Below are 25,366 nucleotides of genomic sequence, written 5' to 3'. Positions count from 1 at the left end.
GCGCTGCCTGTCAGTTACTAGCAAGTTTTCTGAAACCTTAAGATGTGAATCATGCTCGGCTTGAGGTGCGCGCAAACAAAACTTATCAAACAACATGTGAGTAAAGAGATCACGTGAGATCTGTTTCGCGTCTTGTGCTTAAATATTTAAATTGGCCAATCGGGCCAGTGACTGTTTGCACCTCTGCTTATACACATTAATGTTAAATTTTTTTATTTTAATAAAAAAGTTATGTGCACCCCTGCCCTGTCAATGGGTAATGTCAACTGTGTGCTATCAAAATATCTTCTTTTGTATTCAACCGCATAAAGAAATTCATACAGGTTTAGAACAACATGAGGGTAATGAGGACAGCATTTAGATTTTTAGGTGAACTATCCCTTTAACGGAAGCCTACAGCTGACACAGAAGCAGACACTATTGCTGCAACCGAATCCGCCTACTTCATACTATATAGTACGCGAAAAGCAGTAGGCGAGGAGAGAAGTATGTCCGAATACATAGTATTCGAAAAACAGTATGCGAAAAGTACCCGGATGACCTACTACTTCCGGTTAGATTTTGCAGTGTGCATACGATGGACACTTCACTATCCCATGATGCCCCAGGAGAGGACTTATCCAATGAAGAAGAAGAGGCATACGGCTGTTTTCGCGCTGAAATGACATGACGTAATGACGACGTATGTCACGTGATGTAGCAACATGGCGGATGTAGTACGTCTGAATCTCATTCATACTATACAGTACCTACTGTTTTAACGGCAAGTAAATAGGTACTTCATCTTATTAAGTACCTACTGTATAGTATGCTGTTTCGGACGCAGCCTAACACTTTAGCAGTCAGTCTATTAACAGACTAAAAAAGACTATTGTAAAATTAAGTTTTCATTATGGGGTACTGAGTGTAGATTAATAAGAAAAGATGAATTTAAACGATTGTAGATATTGATAAAAATGGAAGAAAGTGAAGGGGGTCTGAATACTTTGTGTATGCAATGTATGAAAAAGGGGTGAGCGGGGCACAAACTAACGCAGGGTTAATTATAACACAGCTACCTTACATATTTCTACATGGCAATCTGTGCTTTTTGTCTTTTTCGCTTACTGTCAGAAGACGATCTCCTGTAAATTTGTAAAAAGTTTTGATGTGTTTTGGTTCAGATATTGAACAAAGAGTGTTCTGGAGGCATAAAGGTATTTCTTCATCTTATGTTTTTTTTTTCACCAAATTGAACCTTGTATTATTTTATGCCACAGGTCTGTTAATGCTGTATTCTGATTGGCTGAGAAATGTTCCTTGGGTATGCATTAATTTCTGATAACCACACACCTAACTTGTCAAATGTCTTAAAAATAGGCACAAGAGCAATGTCTTTGGTAACCGTGGTATAAGGGGAATAATTGACTCCGGTCCTTTGAATTATTTCAAAATAATGCACACCCGTGGTGTAAGCATTGCACCTTGGGTGTGCATTATTTTCTTATGATTCAATGGCCCGTCGTCAATTATTCCTTACTTAATCACTGTCTTGTTACCTAAAACATAACACCATTTTGAAACATGTCAGCAATTCCTAGTAACTATGATAATGAAAACAATGTTAACACTATTAATCAAAATGTCTCCTTTAGTGGCACCTTTAGTATATAGCAGGTGTTACAACAAACCCTCAGTCTGTTATAATGAACTTAGTCCACCTATGGGGTAAGTTGTAACGTTTGCACTCCTGTCACTTTTGTGTAATTGTACGATTACGCTAGGTCCCACAAACAAGCTTTAAATGTTAATTTGTAGCAGAGATGTGTGTGTGGATTGTGTAAAAAAATATTTATCTACCTTTTTTGAATGATAGAGCCAAAGCCAAAAAGTTTAAGGTTGTGACCCGCTCTTCCCTACAAAGTAATTCTGGATAAGTGTTGATTTGAGAGTCAAGCTGCTCTAACCTAATTTAGTGAATTTCTCAACTTGTTCATAAACTAGTTTAAAATAATGATTTGTTCACTAAGTGGACATAATCAGAAAAAGTGCGAAACATGAGACAAGACAACCAAGTATTACAATTATACATGGATTAGATTACCCTGCAGAAGTTCAACATTTCTATTGCAAGAACATTAATCATTAATACTAGTACTGTTAATAAAGAGATAAAGAAACCGCATAGGGAAGAATGATACACTAGAACATATGCAATTTTTCTATTTGTTTGATATATATATATATATATATATATATATATATATATATATATATATATATACACATATACATATAAAACTGTATGTGCATGAGGAAATGAATGATTTGACAGAGAAGTGTAAATCTAATGCTCATGCTAATGTGTAATCATCACGCTTATAATATTGTGCAAATTATTTCTCATGACAAACAGTATTTCCGAATAGTGAAATTAAGAAAAAAGTGATACAGCAATGTTAAACTTAGTGTTGCATATGTGTACAACAATAATTTTTCCATTTCTTTTATGTATTGGAAAAAATGAAAACTTTCAAAGAGCAGACTACAGACTACAATCTCTGCTTTGTACCTGTAGAAACTAAACATTAAGACGCCTAATGGATAGTTTTGATCGTACTTCTAGTTCTTTACATACACAGTTTCAGTCCAGGTTAGGGAGACACTGCTATCATTGCAGTTTTGTAATACACTGATTTGTTTTGTGTCAGTTTTTGCTGTTGTATTGTTCTGTATTGTTTTTATTAATGGACCCCGAGCCAGGTGATAATGAAATACGAACTTTGCATTAAAATACCCCAGAGTGCATTTACACATCAATGTCATTCTGTAAATGTTCGACCTTTCAGCATTAAGTTAAATGATCAAAAGAAAGAAAAGTTGTTTGTGTCATTACCGGAGTCAAGTGATGCTGATGCCCCAGCTTCGTCTTCGAGCGCAGTGCTGGAACAATGCGGCGAGCAAACTTTTATTCCCGTTTTACAAGCGATGTATTTCGTCGCAAGATCTGCATGTTTCCCTCAGTTGTCTCAGGCGTCCTTAGTGCTGAAAAAAGTGTCCGATTTCATGTAACTCCCACATGTGGCAAAACACACAACAGTGCTTAAGTTTCCAGGGTTGCCAGATTGGTTGACAATCCCCTCCCAATCACCCTCGATCAGACAGAACGCGTTTTTTTAACGCACGCGTGTTTTTTCGGCGCCCATGTAAAAAAGCAACTATCGTCCAATTCACGATTTTACACTTCCTTTGGTGTGTAAGTGTGTATAAGTAACTATATGCAAAAGATAACTTTACCCCAAAGTAGTCTAAATGATGATGCGAGTTATTGTTTCCAACGTAAATCTCTTTTCTTGGATTACAACTAACACACGGATTGTAGGCAACAGTTTACTTTCTGGGCCTGTTGACCTGGACAAGACCGACATTATCATAATTCCTCCCGATTCGGACTCAGCCTGTAGTTAACTCCTGTCAGCAGCAAATCTTTCAAATATGGTATTTTTTCTTTCTAACATAATTAGAAGCGTCACATTTCAGGCTGACGTCAGAGTTATTCAAACCAATCACAACGTACAGATTAGCTGGCCAATCAGGGCCACAACGCTTTTCAGATCCACGAGTTTTGTACAAAATCAGGAAAGCAGTATATCTGGAGCTACAAAATTGGAAGGTATGTGGAAAATAATGCTTTTTTAACCATAAATCACACGAACACATTGTATTATACCAAATACACAAAATAACTATGTTTTTAGCAATGGAACAGGTGCACTTTAAAATAAAAAAAGTATAAAAAAAATTGGTGAACTTTAATTTATGAACTACTTATGCTAAAAACATGGCCTTTATATTGGCCCATTACTGATTATATTACATTCCATTAAAGCTGCTTACAATTATAATAATTTTATTGCATTTAATATTCCAAATTGAAGTGGGCCAAGATCATTGCCCATGCCAGATTCAATGTGCAGTGCTTGTATTTAACACACCTATGGGATTGCTGTGAATAACCTTTAAAGCACCTTTATTTTTAGAAGTGAGTGTCTGCAAACTTCTGAGTTATCCTACAGAAATATGCATCCCTGCGGCACTCTATAACAATACACAAAGTGTGTAAAACAACATTATGAATAAAATGGTATAGAAAAATCACATTTTGAATAATGGAAACTGATATTCCATGACTTGGACGAAAATGTTTTCCTAATTTTAAATGTCTGGAAAAGACCCTTTAAAAATTCAATGATATTCCAGAAATTCCATGACCGGTGGGAACCCTGTAATCATAATGTGTAGAATAAATAAATAACGACAGTGCCAAAACATGTTTGGAAACAAGTTTGAGAAGCAATAGAGCTTTGAATGGACACTAATGGACATTAATTATTTTTAAACCAGAATGTGAACACATTCTCACATCCCATTAACTGTTACATGTTATTTCAGCTAATAATGTTTATATAAAGTTACATATAGCATATTTATTTGGTGCAATATGATGTTTACTGACATATTCAATAGGAGATAATGTCTTTGTAGTGAATATAAAGTAGTAAAGAGTTACCTGGAATTTAACCTGCAATTTATTATATATTATTATGTAGTTCAGATTATCTCTCCACAAGTGTCCTCAAAGCATAGGGCTCTTAAAAGTTAAACACAGTTTTAAATCGATTAAAATTTTGTGTAAATTATTTAAAGATTATTTATAGCACAGCAATCTTACATTAAAGAGAAACGAAGTAAATCTTAAACACAGCAAACTTATAGCTAAGCTATAACAAATAGTAAACAAATAGTACTGCACCCTCTAGTGGACACTTAACACAGACTAAACTTAACCCCATTCTAGTACAGAACATAATTTGCATTTTTAACTCTCACTTTAACTTTTAGGGGTGGTTTCCCAGACAGGGATTAGTTGCAGGACTAGGCCTTAGTTTAATAAGGAAATATAACTAGTAGTTTTAACAAACATGCCTTACTAAAAACATTACTTCTGTGCATTTTCAAGCAAAACAAAAGGCACTGATCTATTTTAAGATATGTCAGTGCAAGATGTTTTCAGTTTGGACAGCTCTTACATTTATTTTAGTCTAGGACTAGTCTAATTCCTGTCCGGGAAACCGCCCCATAAATTCACAATGAAACAGAAGTCATGATTGTCTTATTTTCCGTGTCGTGACATGAGTGAAACAGTTTCTGGAAAAAGAATAAAAAGTAGGGCAGGACTTGAATTCATCCATTGAGAATCGACTGGATTGTTGGAAGTTTGGTCATGTTGCTATTTGCTAATCTGCTGAAAAAGCAATAGAAACCACCACAGAAATTCTAATGGTTTCCATTAAAATACCGTAAGGAATGATTAGCTTTTCCCATTTAAACACAATTTCTTTTTGTAGTGTTTTGGGACATTTTCCCAAAAGGATTTAATTGTCCCACCAACAGAAATCAACACACACCAGTAGAGACCCACACAGATCATTATAGTTTACATTACAAAGAATACAATTCATATTAAAAAAAATCATTAAATCCAATAGAATTTCTGTGATGGTTTCTAGTGGTATTTTAGTAGGGCAATCTTTTCCCGGGCCCCACCCTTCCTTGTGACTGAAGTAGAGATCAATTCGAGGAGGAGATTTGTGTTTTGGATGAAAGATTATGATGGCACATGATTTTTTTAAAATAATGAAGCGTATAGCAAGTCAATTGTTAAAAAATAACCACAATATTGAAAAAAGGGTTTTTTACTTTCAATTTCATTGTGACTTTAAGATAAACTTCATTGTGTATGTCATACAGAAGTGTGGCGACAAACACCTTTAGGAGTATCATGAGAGACCATCTTAAATGGGCCTAAATAGCCCTTTAGACAGCAAACTTAAACACAATATTAATAAACAAACGCCATATTCTTGGTAAATGACATCAAAAACTTAAAATTCAGAATCTTGTGACACAACTTATAGATTAAGATCCAAATACTGGATGCTTTTAAACTATTTTATTGGCAAAAGATCATATACATCTAAAATACATTCATAATACATTTGAAAATATAACATCTTAAATAAGCCGTGGTCTAATATTATATCTGAAATAACAAAGATGATCAATTATGTCAAACATTTTACTGTGATTTCTCAGGGTTTGGGTGATTTGACATCATCTTCAGTTCTCTCAGGGTGGATTTACAATTAACAGGTAAAGTTACCCAGTCTACTCTGAGGCTTAGATCAATGGAGAATCACACCAATGATCAACACCCTATATCTTTGCTACATTAAGACTTATTTGGACTCTTTTTCTTTATCCAGAAGTGCTGATCTGATGCCTAGCTTCTGAAGTTCCTCTACAAGGTCTCCGCTCTGATGCATCTGAAGAAGAATGTCACAGCCCCCAACAAACTCTCCATTGAAGAAGACCTGTGGAATCGTTGGCCAGTTGGAGAAAGTTTTTATACCTTTTAATGGAAAAAAAGTACATGTCATTAATATTTTTGTATGATTACTTGTATAACACAATTCATTCTTCTATGTGGCAGCACAATTTCTTCCATAATTTTATTGTCGCTTTATTTCTTTGGCATAGTTTGCTGAAAACTGATAACCTCAGTCAGCCAAGGGCAGTGGTTCTCATATTTTTTTAAAGTGTGCCACACCCTTGTGTGGGGTGCCTCCCTTTATGCCCCCTGAGGTTTTACGCTCACACAGTATTTATGAAAACTGTATGTATTTAAAATACATACATTTTATTTTATAAAATGTCATAAAACAGGGGCCCCACGGCATTATCTCGGGCCCCCAAGAGGGGCCCTCCCAGCAGTTTGAAAACCACAAGCTTAGGGTTACACCCCTCCCCCTTCTGCACAAGTCTGATAAAAGCAATCAGAGCTGGCAAGGCTCATATCGCGGTTATCCTACATTTTCTGTTTTAGCCAACCAGCAACTGTCATTCTCTCAAGTTTAAAAACCGAATTACCCAAGAATCAAACCACCAGCCACAATATAACGTGGAATATAAGGGGTTAGCATCACCACTGACCTTGTCTGATATCCTGGTCATCCAAAACATTATAAGCAGCGTAACTGTCGACCCCGTGCATTCTGAGGATCTGAACTACGGCGTTGCTAAATCCGCACATGGGCTGTGCCGGAGTGCCTTTAATAAACACCACAACTTTGTCCTTCTTTACCATCTCTTCTAGGTTCTTCTGACCCGCTGAGGAGCACATGAGTCGGGCCCAACCAGACAGCAGCTCTTCCTTCTGAACTGCTCTGCAACGCCATGCTTCCGATCGAAGACACCGAGCTGTCGATCTAATAATGCCGTTCATCATTCAGATTTGGATATGATCCAGATGTTTAAATGCGCTTGTCACTAATCTTTACACCGAGCCACAAAGCCACCGAGCCTCACCGTAGTAAGCCACTACTATTAAGCCCCGCCTCCTGGAGTATAAACAGTCAATGTCTAAAAATCTATTGGGTCTCTTGTTTTCCTTATCTATTTTTATTGGTTAAAACAGCGTCAGTCATAAACGCGTCAATAGCTTTATTATCATTACCTCAGTTTTTATGACGATGTTTGTTTTGTTAATTAAAGCATTAAAGTATATTTACCATTAAATAGACCAATTTAAAAAAAAAAAATTGGTGTCTTGTATGACGTAGTTTGAAGGCTTTTGCATCCGGTTGGCATTGCGCATTCTAGCGTTTCCTACCGGTGTGTTGCCGTTTCTCAATCGGAAGACTGCAACCTCCGGAGGTCGCCTATGCAGACTGCATACGTCTCCAAGCTGGTTTATTTAAGATAACTAAGCATTGCATAAAAAAAACTAAGCATTGCGTTCCCAATTCATAAACATTATCCGCCCGGACCAATATGGCGGAGCCGAAGCAATGATCCATCGGGCCGAAGCAATGACCCATCTAGGTATTTTTTTTAAATCTATTGTATTTGAATGCGTGGTGTGTGCTATTTTAAAATATATTAAATAAATATAAATATTTAATAGAATTGATTTATCTATTTATTTTATATGCGTATGTCATATGCCAACTAGTTCTTCACACTCCAGTCCAGTTGGTGGCGGTAATGCACCAGAAGTTGTTTTGCCACCCGCCATCAAACATTACAAGAAGTAGAAGAATGCGTGGTGTGGTGTGGTGTTTAAAAAGGCAAAGTTTACTTCGGCGCGGAAGGTGATGAGCAGTAAGTATATCCAATACTATTACATACTTCGTTTATTAAATGCTGCATGTGCAGTCTCGCCTGGCTGGTCTCTTGTCTGTGCAATGGCTGGAGACTTGGCGAGTCTGCAGAGATTAATCAGAAGAAGTAAAAGGCGTGACTTCTGCAGACTATGTAGTTTCACGTGCGATATTCTTTCAACATATCGTCCTGTTTTTCACAGCGGTTATGGTTTACCATGTACCCTTACCAATCTAAAAACAGGAAAAGCAAATTGCAGGGGCAATAAGATATTGTCTGACAGGACAAGAACACTGTCTAGACACTTCTACTTGCCACAATTCAGCAATACTGTATGAGTGGGATAATGCACTGATATTTAAACTAACATTATTTCTTTTATTTTGTAGGTGTGTGTGTGGTTTCAAATGGACGCGTGGATCCAGCTACACTGCGGTCAAACCAGCCGCGTTTTGAGAAAACACACCGTGCGTCTCAGTCAGTTTCCTAGCTCGTGAATTATATCCTGTAAATCGCTAACTCAGTTGGATATGATTGTTGACGATTTGGCTTGATCTTGGATTATTTGGTTCTTCGAAGCTCATCCTGAAGTGGATGTCATAGCAACAGGTCTGATGTGATTATTATTCTTAACGAATGACTAGATAAAAATGCAAGATAAAACAAGTTTTAATTGTCCTGTATATAAGACCGCAATCAGTAATCTTTTAACCAGCATTAATATGTTATATAGGCTACAATAAACAATGTTAGTCTGAAAAAAGAATTCCCGTAACACATATTTATATACTTAATAGATTTTCTATTTAATCTTAAAGTTGTTCCTGCTGAAATTAACAATAGAAACCCTTTTCAGGACTTCTACTGAGTTCCATTAAAATACGAATAGGAACCATTAGCTTTTCAATTAAAACCTTTTGGGACATAGTCCAGTAGGATTTAATGCACCCACCAATAGAACTCAACACATACCAGTAGAGACCCACAGAGACCATTATAGTTTCCATTACAAGAGTTTAGAGCAGGGTCTCTGTTACTGGATTTTGTTATTGTCTGTACTACATGAAACAAAATAATGAAAGTGATTTTCATACTGTACTTTAACCAGTTTTTTTAAAGATTAACCCAGCTAGCCAAAATACGTAATTATGTAATGTCAACATAATATGATGACCAGATTTACGTCGTGGTGCCTTATCGAGTCACATCGTGTCAACCAGAAAAGTAAAATTCCTGGATTTGTCACCTCAATGTAACTTCGTAATGTAATCTGTATGGAAGGCCAGAAGATAAGTAATTTTTGTAGATGTTACGTGTACAGACAATATAACGCGTGTACATGTTATTGCGCCTAAAGACGTAGGGTGCTTCTCAATTCTTATTTGTGCTTCCTTTCCATCCACCCACCCTCCTAGGATGCATGTGAGGAAAGATGAAGTATGTATTAAGTGAGAATGGCATATCTTCTTTCCTCACTATGTTGTTCATTCTCTGTTATCAAATTATCAAGAGCAATAAAACCCCAAATATTTAAAGGATTACTCCACTTTCTTAAAGAATAAATCAGGATAATTTACTCACCTCCAAGTCATCCAAAATGTTCATGTATTTTTTTGTTCAGCTGAAAAGAATTTTTTTTTTTGAGAAAAACATTCCAGGATTTTTCTCAATTTAATAAGCTTTATTGGACCCCAACAGTTCACAAGTGTAGTTTAAAATTGCAGTTTCAACGCAGCTTCAAAGGGCTCTAAATGATCCCAAACGAGGCATAAGGGTCTTATCTAACAAAACGATTGTCATTTTTGGCAACAAAAATAAAAATATGCACTTTTAAACCACACATTCTAGTCTTACACCAGCCGTGTGACGTGCCAGCGCGACTCACGTAATTGCATAAGCACGTTGAAAGGTCACACGTTACATATGTGAAACGCACATTTGCAAACCATTTTAAACATAAACTGACACAAAGACATTAATTGGTATCGTTCCACAACAACAATGTCGGAACGGTCCTCTTTCTCCACACTTGTAAACACTGGGGCGTAGTTTCGCATACATGATGTGTGATCGTTTGACCTGATGACGCATTTAGGTGAGGTCAATCGTTTCACTAGATAAGACACTTATGCCTCGTTGGGATTGTTTAGAGCCATTTGAAGGTATGTGGAAACTGTGAACTGTTTGGGTCCAATAAAGTCTATTAAATTGAGAAAAATCCTGGAATGTTTTTCTTTTAACAAGAAGTTAAACTCAAGTGAGTAGTAGAAGTTTGTTTTGTGTAACTTACAAGCAAGTATGGTGGCACAAATCAAAATGTTGCGATTTTTTTTTTTAGCAGATAGAAAATGAGAACTATATTGGATGGCGGAAGAGCATTTGTTTTGCGGCACTTCGACCTCGGGTGCAGTAATATTTACTTAAGTTTGAACAAAAGGGGAGTAGTAAAGAGTGATGTTGTTACTGCGTGCAAGGTCGAAGTGCTGCAAACTAAGTGCTCTTGAAAAAGTACACATTGGAAAAAGTGTGTATTAATTCATAAGTTTAGGTAAGAACATAGTAAAAGAAAAAAAAGTGACAGGTTTGCTGGAAAGTTTGCTTTGTTCTGTCTGGAATGATGAAATCAGTTTTAGGGGTGGTTTCCCAGACAGGGATTAGACTAGTCCTAGACAAAAATAAATGTAAGAGGTGTCCAAACAGAAAAAAATTGCACTGACAAATCTTAAAATACATCAGTGCACACAAGTAATGTTTTTAGAAAGGCGTGTTTGTTAAAACTAGTTATTTTTTCTAATTAAGCTAAGGCCTTTTTAAAATTGATCTGGTATTACAATGTTTTTTATTTTATAATGATTATTAAACTATAGTCTAAACTGTTTTCATTTTGATTTTTACACAACTTGCAAAGCTAGATCTTTCATTTCAGGTATGTCAGAGTTTGGGAATGGTCATGCCTTTCTGCTTTTTTTTTCTTTGTGTATAGTGCACTCTTTTGTAGCCCAGCTGACACCAAGCTGACTGATCATCCCACCACCGATCCACCTGATGCCCATCCTCATGCTGCCAAATTGATGACAGCCCAGTGAAAGCTGACCGCTTCCTTGAGCACTTGCAGCGATGCTGAATTAAACAGTATTGTATGCACTATATTCTATTTTATGTAGCATATATGTACCATGGTATATAATAACAGCTGTGTGTTGTCGCTGCAATCAGTTACACTGTCTCTCTTTTCTCTGTTACAGATTGCAGCTGTAACGTGTCAGATGAGAATTGGCCCTCCTCCCAGCTAAGCCTGTTTTTTTCTGTCTCCATGGAGTTTTTTAAATGCTTTCGCCCTGCTGGCTTGTTTTCTGGGAGAGTGCTGACATTAGCTCAACCTAGGACTGTCTTTAGTACATTAAGGACATATGCTGGTCATATAATTAGAATATCATCAAAGAGTTGATTTATTTCACTAATTTCATTCAAAAAGTGAAACTTGTATATTATATTCATTCGGTACACATAGACTGATATATTTCAAATGTTTATTTCTTTTAATTTTGATGATTATAACTGACAACTAAGGAAAATCTCAAATTCAGTAAATTAGAATATTGTGAAAAGGTTCAATATTGAAGACACCTGGTGCCACACTCTAATCAGCTAATTAACTCAAAACACCTGCAAATGCCTTTAAATGGTCTCTCAGTCTAGTTACACAATCATGGGAAAGACTGCTGACTTGACCGTTGTCCAAAAGACGACCATTGACACCTTGCACAAGGAGGGCAAGACACAAAATGTAATTGCAAAAGAGGTTGGCTGTTCACAGAGCTCTGTGTCCAAGCACATTAATAGAGAGACGAAGGGAAGGAAAAGATGTGGTAGAAAAAAGTGTACAAGCAACAGGGATAACCGCACCCTGGAGAGGATTGTGAAACAAAACCCGTTCAAAAATGTGGGGGAGATTCACAAAGAGTGGGCTGCAGCTGGAGTCAGTGCTTCAAGAACAACTACGCACAGACGTATGCAAGACCTGGGTTTCAGCTGTGTTTCATGCAACTCTTGAACAACAGATGGCATCAGAAGCGTCTCACCTGGGCTAAAGACAAAAAGGACTGGACTACTGCTGAGTGCTAAGTTATGTTGTCTGATGGAAGTACATTTTTAATTTCCTTTGGAAATCAGGATCCTAGAGTCCGGAGGAAGAGAGGAGAGACACCCAATCCACGTTGCTTGAGGTCCAGTGTAAAGTTTCCACAGTCAGTGATGGTTTGGGGTGCCATGTCATCTGCTGGTGTTGGTCCACTGTGTTCAACAAAGCCGTATACCAGAAAATTTGAGTACTTCCTGCTGTTGACAAACTTTATGGAGATGCAGATTTCATTTTCCAACATGAGCCATACCCAACAATGCAGAAGAGCTGAAGGCCACTATTGGAGCAACCTGGCTCTCATCTTCTTCTTCTTCTTCTTCCTTTTAATGGCGGGTGGCACCAACTTTAAGGTGCATTATCGCCAGTTACTGTATTGGAATGTGGATCAGAGTTTCCCCATTTTGTTAACATTATAAATATGTTTTCACTCACTAATGTTTCCTTATCAGCCCTGTTGTCTTGAGGAAAATAAATAAACTTTCTAATTCATCATTAACTGCTTATGTCTGATTTGTATTGGCATTTTATCCACTTCAACCTGAAGAGCAGCTACAGGAGTCGTTTTAAAAGCACCACAACAGAGTCTCAAAGCCTGAGCTTATGTCACACAACCAGCTTTTTCAATAATGTTTTTGCTGCTGAACCATAAACAAAACATCCATAATCTATAACTGATCTAATCAGTCTTATATAAATATTTTTTCATTGCAGTTCCACTTGCTCCCCATTCCAATCCTCTTAGATATCTCATCACATTTAAAATAATTTTACATTTAGTTTCTATCCTTTGAATATGTTCCTTCCATGATAATTTAACATCAGACCAAGCACCCCAAAACTTAAACTTTTTAACTTGTTCAATAGTTTGTCCATACATCTTTATCTGTGTATCAATACCTCTTTTACTAAACACTTATGATTTTGTTTTATCAACTGAAAACCTGAATCCCCATGAATATGACAATTTTTCTACTACTTCAACTTGTATTTTCCTTGTGATATGCTTTATATTCTTTCCCCTTTTTCACAATGCTCCATCGTCAGCAAACAATGATCTCCCAATGTCTCCTTGTGCTTGAGAAAATACATTATTATAATTGTAAAGAGTATTGGGCTAATGATGCTCCGCCAAATATTTTCCAGATGATGCTTTCTCGATTCTAACTTGAATAAATCTATTTATATAAAAAAAAAATCTTGAATATAATTATACATTCTACCTGTTATTCCTATCATATTTAGTTTAATCATTAAACCTTCTTTCCAAATCATTTCACTTGACTTATTGATAAAATTCCCTTATCCTCACCAGCCAGAACAATTTTAAATTTCAAACCTTGATCACTCTCCTCCACCCCTCTTTCAAAACTTTGATTACTACTGGATTTCTTTGCACTAATCCTTTCAAAATTATTTCATCTTTTTTTCCTCACCGTTGCACTTCTTTGGCTTGTTTCCATACTACCATTCCTATCCACTTTATCATATGCTCTCCATTCTGGTCCATTCACAACACAGCTGTGCTTACCCACCATCACTTTCTTCTTATCATTTGATTTTCCCATTCTTGTTAATTCTCCTCGTTTCCAACCTCCAGTTGATAGACATGCTTTTCTTCCAGGATCCAAATTTCCATGTTCTTTTAAATTGACAGTTTTAACCATACAAGTTTGTTGCCGTGTCCTCCTGTGAGTTTCTCACCAGAAGTCCTACCGACCACTCGACTACCCCACCTGAGCAGTGCCACGCCGCATTGCTACAGTAATTCAGGCAAAATGAGCCCCAACTAAGAATTGAGTGCTGTACATGCTCATACTTTTCATTTTCGTACTTTTTAGTTGGTCAAGATTTCTAAAAATCCTTTCTTTGCATTGGTCTTAAGTAATATTATAATGTTCTGAGATTTCTGAATTTGGGATTTTCCTTAGTTGTCAGTTATAATCATCAAAATTAAAAGAAATAAACATTTGAAATATATCAGTCTGTGTGTAATAAATTAATTTAATATATAATTTCAGCTTTTTAATGGAATTAGTGAAAATAACTTTTTGATAATATTTTAATTATATGATCAGCAACTGTATATTAATACTAGTATATAGTTTGGAATTGGATTATTACTTAATGCATTATTGTATTTAAAAACCTTCACATACTTCATCAAACTATGTTCATAATATAGCTTGAAATTGAGTATTACTTATTAGATTATTTAAATAAAAAATATATTTAAATAACTAAATGTAACTTGAAATACTCCATCATAAACTATATTACAAATAGAGCTTGGCATACACTGTAAAAAAAATCAGTAGAAATTACAATGTTATTGCAGCTGGGTTGCCGGTAATTTACCGTAGATTTACATTTATGTTGTTTACTGGCAAGAGTTTGTTCAAAGTTAAATAAATTTTAATTATTAACAAGTCTTTATCTTTACAGAATAAAACTATACAATAACAGCCTCATGCAAAGCATTCTGGGAACCAGAAATAATCATCAAACTTTTTCTGTTTTTTGCTTCAAATTTTGTTTCCCAGAATGTTTTGCTTGATGCTGTTTTTTTAGTTTTACTCTGTAAAGACAAAGACTTGTAAATGTTTAATGTTCATTTCACTGTAAAAAAATTCCGTAGAAATTGCAGCTGGGTTGCCGGTAATTTACCGTAGATTTACATTTATGTTATTTACTGGCAAGAGTTTGTTCAAAGTTAAATGAACATTAAACATTTACAAGTCTTTGTCTTTACAGAGTAAAACTACACTGTAAAAAATTACCCTGGAGGGTGTTAAATTTAACCCATGAAAATTAGTTATAATTTAATTAAGTATATAAGCTAGCAAGTAAAATAAAAAATAATGGGTATATTCTACCTTCACTATCCAATTTTTAACAGTAATAACTGCAATACTAAAAAAATAAGTAACATATACCCCAAAATATTGGCCTTAGCACCGCAAAGTGCGCATGAATCAACATCCAGGCGGGACTCGAGTCACCATTTTTTCATATCATATCGGCGGGAGAACTGCGGTTTGTTGACAGGTAAGTTTTTATTTAACTTGTTGATATCATCATGAATGGAAATGTTAAGTTGGTTAACTGTAAAATTAACCAGAAGTTTAGTCATTTGCGTGCTTCTCTGTCTCTGTTGTTGACAGATTGATAGGTTAGAATATGTCAGTCAGGTTAGCTTTGAATGAAACATCGCCCAGTTCTTGCACCTGCGAATACGAATAAATATCCATATTTATGATTAAAATATTAACTTCCATTATTATTATTTACATGTCTGAATCTCGTGAACAGCGGAGCTGCTCAATATGAGTGGTTGAACTTGAGCAAGCCACGTGACCAGAGAGAGCAGTGGACGGTTGATGTACGATACAGACGGGAGGGCGTCGAGCAGACAAACAAACAACGGTAAAGCTGTCGATGCTAGATAATTACTGTAAAAGTTTTCTTGCATTTATCTGTTAATATATTGAGTTTTGTTTTAGAAGGGATCCATTTATGAAGCCATTTTATTATTATTATTATTATTATCATTTACGGATATATACTTAACGTTGCCTTTCGCTTTTTAATGTCTGTTCAAAAAAGTATTTCGGAGTTCATATGTTATATATGAGACTTGTATATGAAGTTGAATCACTTAAAATTGAATGTAAGTACTTCTTGTTAGTGTTCAATGTTTTATGCACGTGTACTGTGAGTTATAGCATAATATGAAGTTGTATTTTTGCACTTAATAAGTTTTAAATGAAGTTGAAATGTTTGTTTGTATCGATATAGCATGCTAGTCTACTGAGGTAAATGAGATCAGTTTTTCCTCTCATATTATTGTCTTCTTTAATTTTCTAATGATAACGTGAAGAACAGTATTTAGGAATCTTGCTTTTAATGGTTTTTTAACATCTCATGAAGCCTTGGTTTATTTTGTTTTATGAAATAATATGTTCAAGAAGCTTTATGTAAAACTATGATATGTTGTATTTCACTTGAAATGTATTGGGGTTATTATACGTCCAATAATTAGTTTTAAATGTTTACAGAATGTTATTTGGTCAATAAAGCAAGCAATTTATGCAATCTTGTGCATGACTATTTTCTTATTCAACCCTCTCTGAATAAGTAATATGTAATGTTTCTTAATGGCTTATCATTATTAATAATAATTTAATAGATCTGTGCCTTAATACCAATAGGGTTAATGTTATTCATTTTTTTATAAGTAATTAGTTATGAAAAAATAGGTAGACCTTACCTAATTTTTTTTACTTTATCATAGTAATTAAATTTAGGTACTTTTTAATCAAATATATAGGATATAATTTACTCAAACAAAGTGAGTGCAAATTGTTACAACAATTTTTTTGAGTAAATTCTATAGGTTGTTTTTTACAGTGTAAAAAAACAGCATCAAGCAAAACATTCTGGGAAACAAAATATGAAGCAAAAAACAGAAAAAGGTTGATGATGATTTCTGATTCCCAGAATGCTTTGCATGAGGCTGTTATTGTATAGTTTTATTCTGTGAAGATAAAGACTTGTTAATATTTAAAATTTATTTAACTTTAAACAAACTCTTGCCAGTAAATAACATAAATGTAAATCTATGGTAAATTACCGGCAACCCAGCTGCAATAACATTGAAATTTCTACGGACTTTTTTTACAGTGTAACTTTGAACAAAATGTTGCCAGTAAAAAACATAAATTTAAATCTACGGTAAATTACCGGCAACCCAGCTGCAATTTCTACGGAATTTTTTTACAGTGTATAGATTAATCTAGATTAATCTCATACAAAATAAAAGTAATTTTCTGCATAACATATGAGTTTGTGTTGTGTGTAATTATTATGTATATATAAATACACAGACAATTATGTATTTATTTAAGAAACCTTTACATGTGTATATATATATATATATATATATTTATATTTTTATATATTCTAAATTATATATAAATAAAAAAAACGATACTTAAATAAAACATTTCTTAAATGTATATATGTATGTGTGTGTGCAAGGCCGCCTTAATGCACGGGCTTACCTGGGCTGAAGCCCAGGGGCCTCCCAAGTTCAGGGGCCTCCCATATTCACGTTCATGATGAGCTGAAAATGTCATATTGTTTTGTAACTTGTTAGGTTTTCTGTCAATCACTCTAAATGCACGTTCCATGGCTGCTGATTGGTCCGTAGTAACTTACCGTGAAATAAAATATCAGACGTAACCGATTTTCCGCGTAGCCTAATGCAAAGTGCGCGTTGTCAACTTGGCATTCCTGCATGTTAGACTGAGTGTGACAGAGAAACCGGAAATAATCCATCAACAAATGAAAGAGTAATTTCGGAAATTTCATAATAAGCACTAGTGAGGTGCAGGTCTCTCTCTCTCTTTCGCGCGCGCGCTCGCTCTCTCTGTGCTCGTGGAGCTGAGTTTCTGGGGCCTCATTTATCAAGCGTGCGTACGAACAGAAGTGTGCGTAAAGTGTGCGTAGGAACAGTTTTACGCAAAGTGTGGAATTTATCAAATTGTACTTATACGTAGAAATGTGTGTTAATATACGCACACCTCGGAGTATGCGTACGCAGAGCATCTAGTGGTATAATAGCGATACTACACAGGACCGTCCATCCCCAGTGTTAAAAGAACACTATGTCTATTTATTATCCACCCCCAGGTGTTAAAAATGATTACTGTTAATAAAGTAACTGCAAATCAGTATTGAAGTTAATTAATGAAATAAGTGTCTAACCCTATATAAGAAAGCTCCGTCAAATGCTTGACGGCTTATCTTGCATTATTGGAAGACTTGGCAAATCATCCATTCCGCCGGGAGCGCGTTTTCAGAGATCGCGCCGATGATGCTGGTTATGCGGCTGTCCAAGGAAAGTTCTGTCATTGTCTGTCCTCCTACAGATTTCACGTCGGTGTGCTGTGACGCATTTTTTTTTTTTTTTTTTTGGCTGATAATTTAATGTCAAACCACTTTTTTATTTCTAGAAGTGTTCTCATACCTAATACCATAATTAAACTCACTGGTATGTTCCCATGCAGATTTGTTTTCTTTTGTTAGTCATTCCTCCCGTACTAAGTGAACCAAACAGATGTGTTTTTAACCTCATCCACCAGTAACTCAATTTCTGTGTCTGTAAAGTTCCTCTTTTTCGCTCTCTTTGTCATTATTGCGATGAGGGAAAAAGCACAACCACGTGACTTATAACGGGAGGTGTTGTCACCATATATGGTTCATTGGAGGCGTTTCGGAATGCAAATGACCATCAACGTGCACGAGCATGATGCTTAAGAACAAGTGGGATTTATCATCAATGATTACTTACTGATGTGCGTACGAACCCGGTGCGCACGTTTGATAAATCCCGATTTTTTTGTACTTAGACACATTCTAAATTTCATTCGTAGGTACAAATATAGAACATTTTCTACGCACTGTTGATAAATGAGGCCCCTGGCATGCAGAAGTCTCTCTAAACGTGCTCAAGAAACTGTGCCGCTAAATTAAGAAAGGAGTTCCCGCACATAATGCTGTTAGTTGTTATAAAGTTTAAGTTTACTCGCGTTTATATCAGTGACGCGTGCGCACCTGGAGCGATGTAGTTTGACGCGGCATTAGCTCACAGTACACACATCTGTTGGTTTAGAAAGACGAGAAAGAGACGCAACGGTAAAGGTGCAAGTCTAAGAAAGAAAAGAGCGACAAGACCATCTCAAATGATCATCCCCTGATCGCACCATTCATATTTATAATCTCCTTATCTAAAGATCTTATATAGCCTACAGGTATGTTCCCTGTCTGTTTTGTGCATATTCATACGTGTTCGTTTTACATGCGTATAAATACTAAATACAATGCATACTATTTCTTCAATAGCCTACAAAATAAATAACAAACAAGATTCTGTCTATAAAGACTTATCTTTTGTTATCATTAATGCATTTAACAAGATTCTGTCTATAAAGACTTATCTTTTGTTATCATTAATGCATTTAACAAGATTCTGTCTATAAAGACTTCTCTTTTGTTAACATTAATGCATTTTCACTTTAAAACTAACTTTACTTCTTATATTGTTAAAACTGTGGTTAGCATTTAGTTAGTGAGTGGGAGTTTTCTGCAATTTTGTATATTCCAAAAACTATATAAACATAGAGCTTATAAACATTCTCTCACACATTTTGGTTTTATTTTCACCACAAGTTGCTGTGTGTGGTTGTTAAATAAAGTATCTTGTGTTTATGCTCAAGTGGGCTCAGTGATATGTTAATAATGATATTATGGTGTTTTCTGGGTCAAAGAGGGAAAACTCACTGTTGTATGTCTTGAAAGAAACTAATGCATTTTGTGATGTAGATTACCTAGATATTACACTTTTTTTATTAAATGAGACTATAAATTGAGGGGATGGGGGGCCTCTAAAACCTCTCAGCCCCAGGGCCTCACATTAGGTTAAGGCGGCCCTGTGTGTGTGTGTTTAAATATAAATAATATTTACACACATCACAAATATAGTATGCAAAAAAATACTTTTATTTTGTATGAGATTAATCTATGGCCAGCTCTAATTTAAAAACTGCTTTTTGTTATTTGAATCTTTGTGCGTTTTTTGTTTCTATTTTAGGTTAAGCTGCTTTGGAAATATAAACATTTTAAAAAGTGCTAATATATAAATAAAATATATATATGGTCACTCTATGGGCAAACGTTTCCTCTGTTTGGGCTTTCACAGCGGTCCTGTCTCATTGGGAGGTTTTACTTTGCCCGGCTTTATTCCATGTGCATGCTGTGACCCTGCTTCAGTTTTGCCTGTGGTTTTCACTGTTCTACCCTTACTTGTACCAACTTGTTTTGTTGTCATCATCATTTACTCAGAAAGAAATCTTTTAAAACCAAGAGTTCCAGCTGTCAAAGCTTAAACTGATATTCTAGAAGGCCTCAGGTTAAGTGCATACGTACACATAGTATAAAAATATACAGTAACACTTTACAATAGGGTTGTTTTATTAAACATTAGTAAATGCTTTAACATGAACAAACAATCAAAAATATAGTTTTGCAACATTTATCAATTCTTGTTAATGTCCATACAGTTATTAATTTACAAAATATACTAATCGTCAATGCAAATAATACAATTAAATGTGAATTAAACTACTAGGATATCCAAAGAATTAAGGCACCTTCAACTTAGGGGAAGTCATAACAACAATATATTCAAATGAAAATTTGTGGTTTTAATAACAGAACATAATAACTTATGAAATAAATAATAAACACATTTGTACTTTAGGAGACACTTTTATTTAAAGTGACTTACAGTGCATTCAAGCTTTATATTTTATCAGTATTTGTGTTCCCTGCACTGTTAAAATTTGCTGCCAGAGATGAGTTGTCACAACTTATAAAATATAGTTGAGAAAAGTCAACTTAATTTTATAAGTTATAACAACTCACCTGTAGTTATAACAACTCATCTCTAGTCAAGATAAATAATAGTAAGTTGAAATGACTTGATTCAACAAAAAATTTTAAGGATTCAGACCTACAACCTGTTGCGCTGTTGAATTCAAAACAATGCTCTACCACGTAAGCGACATGAGCACTTTGCCTAAATATTATTTAACTAAAATACCAAAATCTTATTAAAACCAGCCAAAACATGACATCTTTAGTTTCCATTTGGAGGGCATCAAACGCTTATATGGTGGTGTTTAAGGGACCCCTTGTGGACAGCAGATACAACTGCACATATTTGCTGCCTATTTCTATTAAGAAATAATTCCAAGGTACCTTAAGAGGTACCCTGCACTATTTGACAGAAAACTTCATCAAATACAACAACCCAAAAACAAAAAGCTAAACATTTCACATATCTTTGGAAAGCTGGAATTCTTGTGATACGAATAATGTAAACCGTTTTAAGATACAATCAACACAGCAGGTACAATTTGTGTACTTTTGTGGCATTTTTTAGCATTTTTCAGGAATTTTAAGGGGTTAATTTCTGATATCTTTTACACTTTCAACGCTGATGGAGAATTATGGAAAGTTTTTTCTGCCAATTTTAAACAATTCATTTAAATGCTAAAATAAAAAATAAAATGGCAAAATATGTCCCAAATGTGAAAAATTGAATGCTAAAATAAAAATTAAAACATTAAATTAAATTATTTCATTTTCAAGGTGATAATGCCAAATTGGATAATAAAATGCAATTGATGATTTGACATTTCATTTTAAATGTAATTTTAATACTGGCAGTCTTGCCTCGAGATGTTAAGGCAAACTTGAAAAGGAATCCATAAATACATTTTTGTAATAGTGACAAAATTAAAATGTAAAGTTCTGTTTTTATTTTATGTTCTCTTTTATTTATTGGTTTTCATTTTCTTTTTAATTTTCAACTTTGCAAATTCAGTGTTAAAGGTATAGCGGAAGATTTTCGTTTTCCGGGTGGATCACCACTGTTATTGGTCATCCCAGATGTCAATCATTCTGATTATATGTTGACGTATAACCGTCGCACGTGCTCGCCTCTACGTTCGCTTTCTGCACATGCGCACTTTCACGTGTATGTGTGTTGTGCTACGGTTTCAACAATTCATTGAAGGTCGCGTTCTCACTGTGTTTTTTTCAAAATGTCTGAGGGTCGCAAGAGAAAAAGTGTCTACGAATTGTATGACAAGAAGAGAAAGGACTATAAATAAAGAAACAAGACCAGATGTTTATGGGAGACTATTTCACACGCTGGCGTGAGCTAAAAGGACAGGTTGGGCTTCCCACGCGAAGTTTCTACTGGAAAGGTACATTTTGTCATGCTATTTGGAGAAATCCATTTAAAATCACTGCTGGTAAAAGTTGATGTAAGCTATGATTTGCGATGCTAGCCCTGGCACAAGTCACACGAACCGCACAGACAAGGTAAACATGCTGACAGAAACTTGTAAACAGAGCGAAGAGAAGAACTGAGCTCCTGCACGCTCTCTCTCTGTCTCGATCTGATCATAAAGTACTTAAAGTATGTTTTATTTACCTTCAGTGATACAATATTAACTATACTGCAACTGTTGTAGAATCATTTACATGACAGATTGGATTACCACTGGACTAACCTAAACTGACCTCTTCTTCTGTCTGCAGCCTTAAAGCAACAACAGCAGCACTGGCGGTGCTGTAGGCAGTGTGGCTGATGGCTGCTTGTTTTCTTCTCGTCTTGTTGTATATAGTTGTAAATATGAGAATGTTGTTTAAATGAATTTGCTGCTTCATGTATATAGTTGTCAATATAGAAATGTTTAAATAATTTTGTTTTATGTAACAAAGATGAAATTATTGCTTTTTGTAGAGCTCGGAATACGGAATCACAAAATGTTGTATATAAGGGAGAAGATATTGTTCAATACATTGTTTTGTTTTTAAAAATAAATATACAGTTTATATAAAATAATGAAGAGGCAAAGACAAAACCAGTTCAATTGAATTTACTTTATTTTTCCACCAACCTCTCCAACAGCAAAAAACCCCGGTTTGACCTCTCTCTGGCCTCTGTTTCCCTCCTCTCATCTGCCTCCCTCTGCTATTTCATATTCTCCTTTAGATGCTGTAGGATTGGATCCTCTCGCTCCCTTCTCCTCTTCTCTCCTCTGTGTCCTGCTCTCTCTTTGCCCCTGTCTCTCACTCTCTCCTTATTCTTGCCTCTCCCTTCATCTTCCTGTTGTGCAGTGCTTGGTCCTGGTTTTTCCTCTTGGATCGTGTCAATAAGGCAAGGTGGCGAGACTGCTGCAGACTGCAATGCCTCATCCATGAGGGCAAACCAGGGCCAATTTCCTGCCGTCGCCTTGCCACCCTCTGTCCATTGACCTGTGGCAGGACACTTACATTCCTAAACAGTGAAGATCAAAAAGTTGTGATGATGTAAGCTACCGTTCAAAAGTTTGGGGTCAGAACGATTTTTAATGCTTTTAAAAGAGTTATTTTCTGCCAACCATGGGTGCGCTTATTTGATTAAAATACTACACAAATCAGCTGATTTACAAATCCAATGTAAATCAACTGTTTTCTATGTGAATATACAGTAAAGTTAAATTTATTCCTCTGATCAAAGCTGAATTTTCAGCATCACCAGTCTTCAGTGTCACATGATCCTTCACAAATCAGTTTAATGTGAGGATTTGATGCTCAAGACACATATATTACTATCAATGTGGTCAATACAGTTTTTATCAGGGTTCTTTGATGAAGATGAAGTTCAAAAGAACAGCATTTGTTTGAAATAGAATCTTTTGTAACATTATAAATGTCTTTACTGTTACTTTCGATCAAATTAATTATTAAATTGATAAATAAAACTATTGATTTCTTTCCTCCAAAAAAAAAAGGAAAGCCATATCTTCTCCAAAATAAGCCTATGAGAATGATGGGGGGTGAAATAACAAGAAGATTACACAGCTATCACTTCTGAACATTAAATAATTTGCTTCTCACCAATATACGTTCGCCGCGGTGTCTCTCCTCCTGGTAAACAGCAGCTTGTTTTCTACACAGACACGTATTCCTCCCTTTGTTCCTTGGTCCCTCTTAAAAAAGATGAGAAAGCTACTATATGAATAATGCTGTGAATGGTATAATATTAACGTGAAATAACTTTGTACAACTTAGTTATTTATAAAAGAAATGCCGGGGATGCAACTAAGCTAATTGTTAAATGACAGGTCCGTTAGCCATCAATAACGTAAATTGTATATATTTGTATAATTTATAACATCAATACAGTAGTAATTTGAACTGGCGTGTAAATGTTAAACTTTACTTATATTTACTATGCTTATAATAAATGTTTGGTATCATAAATACAGTTACATTTGAAAACATATTGCCCCGTTAACACTCCGACTTTGCTACCGTACAAATTTTTTTGAACAAGATGCACACATAGGATTGTGGGTGATTTTAGAGCTCGAAGGATACAAATGTGCATCCTTTCCTGTATATGAGTTATTTTTCGAATGAAGGACTCAGTCCTTGGTTGAAATTCCGAGGATCCTTGAAATTGGAACAGTCCTTCGACAGATGACAATGACGTAGCATCCTCGAAATTCTGGCTTCCGAGGATCCTTCCTTGACATTGAGAAACATCTTATATTTGCTGGTCATTAATGTACATTGGCATGTATATACTATACACTTACCATGTACATACAATTAGTAAGAACAGTAGTGTTTGTTATTATTTATCATATATGTACACTATAAGTACCTGTTATTAACCCACACTTGCCTGTAAGTACTAAATACTTAAACTGTTCATTCATTTGTAAGTACAGTAGTGTTTCTTGTTGGTTACAGTACACATACTATAAATATGTACAGTTTCTGGTATTATCCAGTACTTATCTAGAGTTACATAATAATTAACAAATATGTACCACTGGTAAGTACAGTAATGATACAATTTATTTACCTTCTAGATACTCAAAAGTCAGAACCGCACATTTGTCTGCAAGTAAACATATTTATGTACAAGGTAAGTACACGTACTGTAAAATAAAATCAGCTATGTCTGGCTCACTAAGGTTTTTTTCTCCAAATGACTTTTTAGTCCTAATAAAGTTTTAGGTTTTTCTCCTAGGAGATTTTTCAACCCCTAGGGAGTCAGACGTTGGCTTAACTTAGAACTCTTCTTTAGGTTACATTATTACTCCGCTCACTAGTATGGTTTAATCTTAGCCACTCTGCAACTTTTGCTGTCCACTAATTTTTCTATATTTTCTTCTGCTTTTATCAACTTTAACAACTGTGAAAAGCACTATACAAATAAAATTGACTTGACGGTAAACAAAGACTGTGCCCAACTGGAAAAGACTGGGCATGAAGAGTCGATATGACCAAATTAAATTTTTTAATCGGTGCGAAAATCGTGAGATGTCCCCTGCTTAAGTTTGTCTCAGTAATCATGACCATGTCATGCTAAATCTAAGGGAGATAAAACCTACT

General features: G+C 35.3%; 2 protein-coding genes, 1 long non-coding RNA gene and 1 other non-coding gene across 5 annotated transcripts in view; 2 read left to right on the top strand and 2 right to left on the bottom strand.

The window, feature by feature from the left end:
• scara5 (scavenger receptor class A, member 5 (putative)) overlaps positions 1 to 3,115 on the bottom strand; it is a 65,049-nt gene extending 61,934 nt beyond the window's left edge. Inside the window, exon 1 of one of the 2 annotated variants that reach the window (XM_065257400.2) lies at positions 2,876 to 3,115. The gene's annotated coding sequence lies outside the window, so the exon portion shown is untranslated. The remainder of the gene's footprint in view (positions 1 to 2,875) is intronic. The other variant, XM_065257403.2, reaches the window with a different exon arrangement.
• A 2,862-nt stretch (positions 3,116 to 5,977) lies between these two features.
• Positions 5,978 to 7,448, bottom strand: glrx5 (glutaredoxin 5 homolog (S. cerevisiae)). Its single transcript, XM_065257405.1, has 2 exons — positions 7,033 to 7,448; positions 5,978 to 6,451 (listed from the first exon to the last, which is right to left on the bottom strand). Exons 1-2 carry the CDS (start codon positions 7,325 to 7,327, stop codon positions 6,279 to 6,281), a joined length of 468 nt encoding a protein of 155 aa, XP_065113477.1. The 5' UTR covers positions 7,328 to 7,448; the 3' UTR covers positions 5,978 to 6,278.
• Positions 7,449 to 7,570: 122 nt separating this feature from the next.
• On the top strand, positions 7,571 to 13,499 carry LOC135739124 (uncharacterized). The gene is made up of 5 exons (XR_010528833.2): positions 7,571 to 7,923; positions 8,054 to 8,202; positions 8,592 to 8,811; positions 11,186 to 11,339; positions 11,448 to 13,499. It is a non-coding gene; the product is annotated as an uncharacterized lncRNA (long non-coding RNA).
• On the top strand, positions 8,252 to 8,524 carry LOC135739165 (small Cajal body-specific RNA 13). Its single transcript, XR_010528853.1, has one exon.
• Positions 13,500 to 25,366: the final 11,867 nt, after the last annotated feature.

The sequence above is a fragment of the Paramisgurnus dabryanus genome, chromosome 12, assembly GCF_030506205.2.
Source record: "Paramisgurnus dabryanus chromosome 12, PD_genome_1.1, whole genome shotgun sequence".
NCBI lineage: Eukaryota > Metazoa > Chordata > Actinopteri > Cypriniformes > Cobitidae > Paramisgurnus > Paramisgurnus dabryanus.
Note: the sequence above shows the minus strand (reverse complement) of the source record. Positions and strands in the feature narration are given on the sequence as shown.

What these genes read in the sequence shown, in the direction of transcription:
- glrx5 (XM_065257405.1), bottom strand. Translation starts at nt 7,327, where the DNA reads ATGATGAACGGCATTATTAGATCGACAGCTCGGTGTCTTCGATCGGAA. An exon ending in TGACCAGGATATCAGACAAG is followed by an intron (nt 6,452 to 7,032) that starts GTCAGTGGTGAT and finishes TTCCATTAAAAG; the next exon opens with GTATAAAAACTTTCTCCAAC.